General features: G+C 48.6%; 1 protein-coding gene and 1 non-coding gene across 2 annotated transcripts; one reads left to right on the forward strand and one right to left on the reverse strand.

Annotated features, from left to right (window-relative positions):
* Nucleotides 1–3,197: 3,197 nt before the first annotated feature.
* Nucleotides 3,198–3,883, forward strand: LOC108304483 (ferritin light chain-like). Its single transcript, XM_037738559.1, has one exon. It carries the CDS (start codon nt 3,213–3,215, stop codon nt 3,738–3,740), a length of 528 nt encoding a protein of 175 aa, XP_037594487.1. The 5' UTR covers nt 3,198–3,212; the 3' UTR covers nt 3,741–3,883.
* A 4,906-nt stretch (nt 3,884–8,789) lies between these two features.
* LOC119471286 lies at nt 8,790–8,891 on the reverse strand. The gene has a single exon (XR_005200321.1). It is a non-coding gene; the product is annotated as a small nucleolar RNA U13 (small nucleolar RNA).
* Nucleotides 8,892–8,955: the final 64 nt, after the last annotated feature.

Genomic DNA, 8,955 nt, shown 5'->3' on the forward strand with positions numbered 1-8,955 from the left:
TTGACTACTGTACCCCTTTGCCATACCCCCATCTGTGTAGAGTATTTTTTTCTAAACTCGACTTTGTGCAGACTTTGGCACAAGCTCCTCCCAGCATCTCTGAGCCCAGCTGGCACCGAGATGGGTGTGTCAAGCAGATGTTGCAGTGCTGCGCCAGCCTGGGCACGTCTGCTTATGAAGAGCAAAGCAATGAAGAGCCGAGAGCTTCCTGCAGTTGCCTGTACCAACCTCCATAAACCACCAGGCCTATAACAGGGAACACCACCGACAGAGTGATGACATTATCTTATTTGTTCAATATTTGTCCTAAGTTTTAGTTGTTTATTGCCTGATTTTTATGTTTATGATGAGGCCAAAAAGCAGTCGTTAGGTATTTTGAGAGTTACTCATTCAACTTTGAAACAAATACTTCTACTACTTCTCCTTTCTAGCTTCTAGATTGGTTTAATTGAAGGCCATTCTCATCTCAAAACAGAAACTGAAAAAAAAATCCTTTAGCAGGAGTTAAGAGGACAGATCCTGGATTGGGACTGCCTAGATTTAAGCCCTTGACCTTGGACAAATCGCTCTTCTGTCCCTGAGTTTTCTCATTTATGAAAGAGGGATGTTAATGATAGACCACTTCAAAAGGTTTGTTAAGTGAATTAACATATGCAAAGTGATTAGGACAGGGCTGCCACATGGGGAGTGCTATGTAATAGTTTTCCGTGGTGGTTGTTGTTGGGTCTCGCTCTGTCACCCAGGCTGGAGTGCAGTGGTGCAATCACGGCTCACTACAGCCTCAACTTCCTGGGCTCAAGCAATCCTCCCACCTCAGTCTCCCAAGCAGCTGGGACTACAGGCATGCGCCACCATGCCTGGCTAGCTTAAATTTTTTTTTTGTAGAGATGGGGTCTTGCTATGTTGCTCAGGCTGGTCTTAAACTGCTGGGCTCAAGTGATTCTCCTGCCCTAGCCTCCTAAAGTGCTGGGATGACAGGCAGGAGCCACTGTGCCCAGCCGGTAATAGTTGTTATCATTATTATTTATAACCATCCATCTGTATGATCAGACTTTTCTCAGAACCGTATGTACCAAAGCAAAATACAAAAATAAGTTGGATGCAGAGACTGAAATGAGACTGTGAATTGGTCAGAACTCTGACTTTAAAATGCAACAGAAACTGGCTCTGGATGACTTAAGCAGAAGAGGGATTGACGAGAGGGATGCTGGGCAGCCCACAGTCTCTGGGAAGGCTGAAGAGCCAGGTTAAGGGCGTGAATGAAAACAAAGGGTGCCAGACAGCAGCCAGGAGCATGGCCAGAACTGTGGTGCAGAAGCTATCGAGAGTCTTGGCCTGTTCTCAGAGCCCTGGGCAGCTGTGCCACAACCATGTTTGGGGTCTGAACCATGACCCTGCTGCTGTTGCCGTGGAATCTGGACAAGGCTGCAGTAGCTATGGCCACTTCCACTGGGAAAGATTCGGTGCTGGGCTCTGGCTTGGTCCAGGCTCCTCAGTCCAGGGCAGTGCACCTGATTGGCCCAGCCCAAATAGCATGACTAAGCCCTGCAGCTAAAGGAAGCTGAGAAGTATGGGGCGTTTTCAGCCTTTATGTTGACAGGTAAGCAGTAGGCTCCAGCTTCCACTAAGACGTCAAAGATAGGGTCTTCCACAAACCTGCGAAGGGACTCCAAAACTGGGTAGCCAAAAAGTAACAAATGTTGCTCATCACCCTGCTTTCAAATTTTTTCCATCATATTGGCATCGATGGACTTTAACAACAAGCACTGACCCAGCACTCTTGTATCCCTTGTATTTTTCCTTTTTAAAAAAATATAGCTGGGCACAGTGGCTCATGCCTGGAACCCCAGAACTTTGGGAGGCTGAGGAGGGTGGATCACCAGGTCAGGAGTTCAAGACTAGCCTGGCCAAGATGGTCTCTACTAAAAATACAAAAAAATTAGCCTGACACGGTGGCAGGAGCCTGTAATCCCAGGTACTCAGGAGGCTGAGGCAGGAGAATCACTTGAACCCAGGGCGGGGGGCGCGGAGGTTTCAGTGAGCTGAGATCATACCACTGTGATCCAGCCTGGACAACAGAGTAAGACTCCATCTCAAAAAAAAAAAAAAAAAAAATAGAGATGGGATCTCATTATATTGCCCAGGCTGGAGTGCAGTGATACGATCTCAGCTCCCTGCAACCTCCGCCTCCCAGGTTCAGGTGATTCTCCTGCCTTAGCCTCTTGAGTAGCTAGCTAGGATCCGCCTTCCAGGTTCAGTTGATTCTCCTGCCTCAGCCTCCTGAGTAGCTAGGATTACAGGTTTGCACCATCATGCCTGGCTAATTTTTGTATTTTTAGTAGAGACAGGGTTTCACCATGTTGGCCAGGCTGGTCTCGAACTCCTGACCTCAGTTGATCCTCCCTCTTTGACCTCCCAAAGTGCTAGGATTACAAGCTTGAGCCACCGCACAAGGCTGTATTTTTCCTTTTTTTTTTTTCTGAGATGAAGTCTCACTCTGTCACCCAGGCTGGAGTGCAGTGGCGCGATTTTGGCTCACTGCAACCTCTGCCGCTCAGGTTCAAATAATTCTCTGGCCTCAGCCTCCCGAGTAGCTGGGATTACAGGTGCCTGCCACTGTGCCAGGCTAATTTTTATATTTTTTAGTAGAGATGGGGTTTCACTGTGTTAACCAGGCTGATCTTGAACTCCTAACCTCATGATCTGCTGGCCTCGGCCTCCCAAAGTGCTGGGATTACAGGTATGAGTCACCGCACCTGGCTGTATTTGTCCTTTATTAAAAAAATAGAGATGGGGCAGTTCAGCAGTCCCGCGGATCTGTCTCTTGCTTCGACAGTGGATGGAACAGATTCCAGGGACTCTTTCTTCCAGCCTCTGACTGCCTTCCAATTTCCTCTCCACTTGCAACCTCCAGGACCATCTTCTCGGCCATCTCCTGCTTCTGGGAACCTGCTGACACAATTTTTGTGCTTAGCTCCTTTTTGNCAAAAATTTTTAAAGAAATAGCCAGGGGCAGTTGGCAGTCCCACAGATCTGTCTCTTGCTTCAACAGCGTTTAGACGGAGCAGATTTGGGGACTCTTTCTTCCAGCCTCTGACAGCCCTCTGATTTCCCATCCACTTGCAACCTCCAGGACCATCTTTTCGCCATCTCCTGCTTCTGGGGACCTGCCAACACTGTTTTTGTGGTTAGCTCCTTCTTGCTGACCAACCATGAGCTCCCAGATTCGTCAGAATTATTCCACGCACGTGGAGGCTGCCATTGATCTCCTGGTCTATGTATACCTGCAGGCCTCCTACACCTACCTCTCTCTGGGCTACTATTTCGACTGCAATGATGTGGCTCTGGAAGGCATGAGCCACTTGTTCTGCGAATTGACCGAGAGGAAGGGCGAGGGCTACGAGCATCTCCTGAAGATGCAAAACCAGTGCGGCAGCCGTGCTCTCTTCCAGGACATCAAGAAGCCAGTTCAAGAGGAGTGGGGTAAAACCCTGGACGCCATGGAAGCCGCCATGGCCCTGGAGAAAAATCTGAACCAGGCCCTTTTGGATCTTCATGCCCGGGGTTCTGCCCACATGGACCCCCATCTCTGTGACTTCCCAGAGAGTCACTTCCTAGATGAGGGAGTGAAACTCATCAAGAAGATGGGTGACCACCTGACCAACCTCTGCAGGCTGGCCAGCCCACAGGCTGGGCTGGGCAGGTATCTCTTCAAAAGGCTCACTCTCAAGCACGACTAAGAGCCTACTGAGCCCAGTGACTTCTGAAGGGGCCCTTGCAAAATAACAAGGCTTCTGCCTAAGCCTCTCCCTCCAGCCACTAGGCAGCTTTCTAACTACCCTAACAAGCTTTGGAACAAATGGAACTAAAGCTTTTTGAAGCAGAAGAAAAAATCGTTGGAATCTTGCTATATTGCCCAAGCTGGATTGCAGCAGCGATTTGCAGGCGGACCACAGCTCACTGCAAACTCAAACTCCCGGGCTCAAGTGATCCTTCTGCCTCAGCCTCCCAACTAGATGGGACTACAGGCGAATGCCACCATGCCTGTCTAATTTTTTTTAAATGGTGTCTTGAACCTCTGCCTCCCAGGTTCAAATGATTCTCCCACCTCAGCTTCCCAAGTGGCTGGGATTACATGCACGTGCCACAATACCCTGCTACTTTTTGAATTTTTGGTAGCAATGGAGTTTCACCATGTTGGCCAGGCTGGTCTTGAACTCCTGATTTCAGGTGATCCTCCTGCCTCGGCCTCCCATAGTGGTGGAATTACAGGCATGAGCCACTAAACCCAGCCTAATTTTTTAAATCAACTGATGCCAAAATGAACATTACTGTCATGTGGAGTCTTTGAAATTTTTTTGCTTTTAAAAAGAATTCTTCATGTTAGAAGGTTGCAAACCCTTAATATCATCCCAACACTCCTTTCCAAAGTGGAGATATGGAGGCCCAAGGGGTGAAGTGACTTATGCAAGGCCACACAGTTGGTTTAGCAGCAGGACTGGGCCTCGTGCCGAGGTTCTCAGTGTTGCCTCCTTGCTGTGCTGCCAGCAGCCAGCTCAGGAACAGGCCACCCTCCAGCCCCACAACCACTTCCTTCTCCAAGCAGATCTTGACAGGAGCCCAAAGCTGCTCTGGAATACTGGCCTGTGGCTGCTGGTGCTTCTTTCCTCACCTTTATCTTCTGGGATGGGAAGTCCTGAGTGTCTTTCTCTCTGCCTTCTAGCTCCTCCCCGGGGACAGGAAGGAAAGAAAAAAAAAAAAAAGAGCAAGGCTGACAATACGCCCTGCACTGGGGCTGCTCTCCTCCCTGACGGTGCTGGGCCTTGGAGGACCTTGCCTAATACACTCTGACCTCTGCCGGGCTCCACTCAGCCTCCTCTCAGAGTTGCTCACCTCCTGCCCTCACCTTTGTCTTGCTCCAGATCCTAGGAACCAGAGCGCTTGGTCCTGCCTTCCTGCCCTGATTCCCAGTCCCACACTTTGGTCACATCCTGACATGGGCTGTGTGTACACAGCACCGGAACTGCGTGTCTCCTTGCCTGGCCAGCCAGATCTGGACCCAGACACTCCTTAGGAAGCTCTGGAAACAGGGCTCATACCCTACCTTCCCTAGCCCATCCTCGGCACCCAACAGGACCTGGCCCTGCAGACCCTCACCGAAAGGATGAATGACCTGTTCCATTTGAGTGCTGCCCATGCCTCATCATGACAAATCAGAGCAAAGGGAGGTGGAGGTGCTGAGAGGACATTTCTACCAAACTCTGGGTGACTTCTCTTATACACTACCTGGGGGAATTTCTGTCTTGTATTAAGTCCAGTTCCTTAGATCTGAAATCAAAATGCCATAAACAAAATCTGGGCTGTGACCTGCCCAGGCCAGAGCAAGGAAAACTGGTCTTGGGAATCCAGAAAGAACTTCAGGATTAGGCAAAGTCTGCTGAGCTAAACCAAAAAGTGAGTCATTCATTCATTCATTCATTCATTCATCCATTCAATAAATATGTGTTGAGCACCATGTTTGTCAGGTTCTAAGAGAGGTTCAATGGTAAATGAGACATACTTCCTGTCCCCAAGGAGCTTAGAATGAGGAAGACAAAGCAGAGAACTGGTGTCTACAATAGATTATGCTGTGGGCTGGAATAATAATACCTAACATTTATGGAGTGTTCACTATATGCCAGACTCTGCACTAAGCCATTGATGCTGCATTGTTGCATATAATCCTTATAGAAACCATATTAGTAGATATTATACTATCTCTGTCTTACAGATGAGGAAACGGAGACACAGAGAAGTGACTTGCCCAATGTCACACAGCTGGGGCATGTAGCATACCAAGAATTTAAATGCAGGCTGGGGGCGGTGGCTCACACCTGTAATCCCAGCACTTTGAGAGGCCAAGGCAGGCAGATCGCTTGAGGCCAGGAGTTCAAGACCAGCCTGGGCAACATGGTGAGACCCTGTCTCTACAAAAAATACAGAAAATTAGTCGGACTACATGCACCTGTAGTCCCAGCTACTTGAGAGGCTGAGGTGTGAGGATCGCTTGAGCCCAGGAGGCAGAGGTTGTAGTGAGCCCTGATTATACCACTGCTTTTCAGCCTGGGTGACAGAGTGAGACCCTGTCTCAAAAATATATAGGCTGGGCACGGTGGCTCATGCCTGTAATCCTGGCACTTTGGGAGGCCGAGGCGACAAATCACAAGGGTCAGGCGTTCAAGATCGGTCTGGCCAACATGGTGAAACCTGGTCTCTACTAAAAATACAAAAATTAGTTGGGTGTGGTGGCGGTTGCCTGTAATCCCAGGTACTCAGGAGGCTGAGAGGCAGGAGAATCTATTGAATCCAGGAAGCAGAGGTTGTAGTGAGCCAAGATCATGCCACTGCACTCCAGCCTGGGTGACAGACTGGAGTATAAATCAATCAATCAATCCAGGAAGTTAAGACTCCAAGGCCTGTGCTTCCAGAGGAAAGCAGAGGGTATTATTGGAGCACAGAAAGAGGTACCTGACATGGGAAGGCAAGGAGGGCTTCCTTGAGAACACATGTGAGGAGAGTCCAAAACAGCCAGGCAGAATTGGGAGAACAGGGGAGGAAAAGGCATTCCAGACAGAGGGAACAGCAAGTACAAAGACTGGCGGCAGGAGGCCATGGTGTGTTAATTACTATTTAGTGAGTACCAACTGTATGTCAAGGACATCTAGAAACCTTCAGGGACTGTAATCAGTATCAAATGACTGGCTTGTCTGGGATGAAGAGACTGGAGAGAGAACAGGCTGGAGGCACCAGTCCACAAAGTTCTTTAAAATCCAGGCTAAGGAGTCAAGGCTTTATGCACAGGACAGTGGGAAGATCCTGAAGGATAAGCAGAGAGGTTCCTTTTTTTTTTTCTTTCTTTTTGAGATGGAATTTCACTCTTGTTGCCCAGGCTGGAGTGCAATGGTGCGATCTTGGCTCACCACAACCTCTGCCTGCTGAGTTCAAGCGATTCTCGGAGTAGCTGGGATTACAGGCATGCACCACCACGTCCGGCTAATTTTGTATTTTTAGTAGAGCCAGCTTTCTCCATATTGGTCAGGCTGATCTTGAACTCCCAACCTCAGGTGATCCACACGCCTTGGCCTCCCAAGGTGCTGAGATAACAGGTATGAGCCACCGCACCCAGCCAAGCAGTGTTTCCTAATCAAGTTGTACCTCAGTAAATTCACTTTGAACCATACTAGTTGAAGGAATGGAGGCACGCAAGGCTGGAGGGCATGCTAGGTGCCCAGTCAGGAGATGATGGTGGCCTGAAATGGGGATTGGCAGTGGCAGGAGGGAGAAGTAGCCTAGGTTTGATTACTTCATTGTAGAGGAGCTCACCATCAAACCAGAAGATTGGTGGGGACCAAGATACCAGCTGAGCCTCAGAGGGTCAAGGGTCTGCAATGGCCCAATGCCAGGCAGTTGGCCACAGTCTGAATAGGTGAGTAGATGGGAGGAGAAAAACCCAGCAGGAGTTGGTGGGGATCCAGCAGCAGGAAAGGACTCCAGCCCCTGGGGGACTGATGAAGAAAGAAAATTTTCCACTGGACAGCTGGGGACAGGGGAGACAATGGGAAACCGGAACCAGGAAGGTGGGTCGCTCAGGCTGGCAGCCAGACTGAGGATGCTCAGCTTTGAGAAAGGGATGGAGTTCCTTTTGTCTCCCTCTTCCTCCCTGGTTCTAAATACCCCCTTCCATGGCAGGTGGATTCTGTATTTGTTTTTGTTTTTTTGAGATGGGGTCTCACTCTGTCACCCAGGCTAGAGTGCAGTGGTACAATCTCAGCCCACTGCAACCTCTGCCTCCCAGACTCAAGCCATCATCCCGCCTCAGCCTCCTGAGAAGCTAGACCCACAGGCATGCACCACCACACCTGGCTACTTTTTGTATTTTTGGTAGAGATGGGGTTTTGCCATGTTGCCCAGGCTGGACAGGTGGATTCTGTTTAATCAGGTTGGGCGAAGAGGGGGTAATGTGGTGAAAGGGAAAGAGCAGGAGCTTTGAAGTCAGAGAGAGTGAGTTGAATCTCATCCTTGAGCCACTCACTAGCTCTGTGACTCCAGGCAAGTTACTTAACCTCTCTGAGCCACAGCTCATTCATCTGTAAATGGCCAGGAATCAGGATGAGAGAGTTAAGAAACGTGTCCAATATGACATTGCAGTACTTTTCCAAACTTTAGTCTTGCATCTTCTGCACAACTTTTTCTATGTCAACTGACCACCTATACTATTTTTTGCTTAATATTTTATTTAAATTAGTTTCCTTTTTTTTTTTTTTTTAACATTAATCAATGTACTATTTTATTTAAGAGATGGGCTAGGCGCAGTGGCTCACGCCTGTCATCCCAGCACTTTGGGAGGCTGAGGTGGACAGATCACTTGAGGTCAGGAGTTCAAGACCAGCCTGGCCCACATGGTGAAATCCTGTCTCTACCAAAACACATAAATTAGCTGGGCATGGTGATGCATGCCTGTAATCCCAGCTACTCGGGAGACTGAGGCAAAAGAATTGCTTGAGCCTGAGAGGCAGAGGTTGCAGTGAGCCAAGATCTGTCTCACAAAAAAAAAAAAAAGAAAAAAAGATGAGGCCTCACTATGTTGCTCTGACTGGAGTGCAATGGCTATTATCCACAGATATGATCATAGCACAGTACAGCCCTGAACTCCTGGTTGCAAGAGATCCTCCTGCCTCAGGCTCTCGAGTAGCTAGGACCACAAGAACACATCTGATTCCAAAGTACATTTTTCTTTTTTTTTTTTTCCACATCAGATAGGCAATGTGCTGACAATATAACAAGGTTTGAGTGAGGCACATCTCACACACGAGTGAAAAGCCAATTGTCACACTTATGAACTACAAAAGGATGCCAGTTTACTTTTTTTTTTTTTTTGAGACAGGTTCTCACTCTGTCACCTAGGCTGGAGTACAG

This window comes from Cebus imitator, unplaced genomic scaffold, assembly GCF_001604975.1.
Source record: "Cebus imitator isolate Cc_AM_T3 unplaced genomic scaffold, Cebus_imitator-1.0 Scaffold54, whole genome shotgun sequence".
NCBI lineage: Eukaryota > Metazoa > Chordata > Mammalia > Primates > Cebidae > Cebus > Cebus imitator.

Bases quoted from the DNA above. Each gene is read 5' to 3' on its own strand.
- LOC108304483 (XM_037738559.1), top strand. From the start codon at position 3,213: ATGAGCTCCCAGATTCGTCAGAATTATTCCACGCACGTGGAGGCTGCC.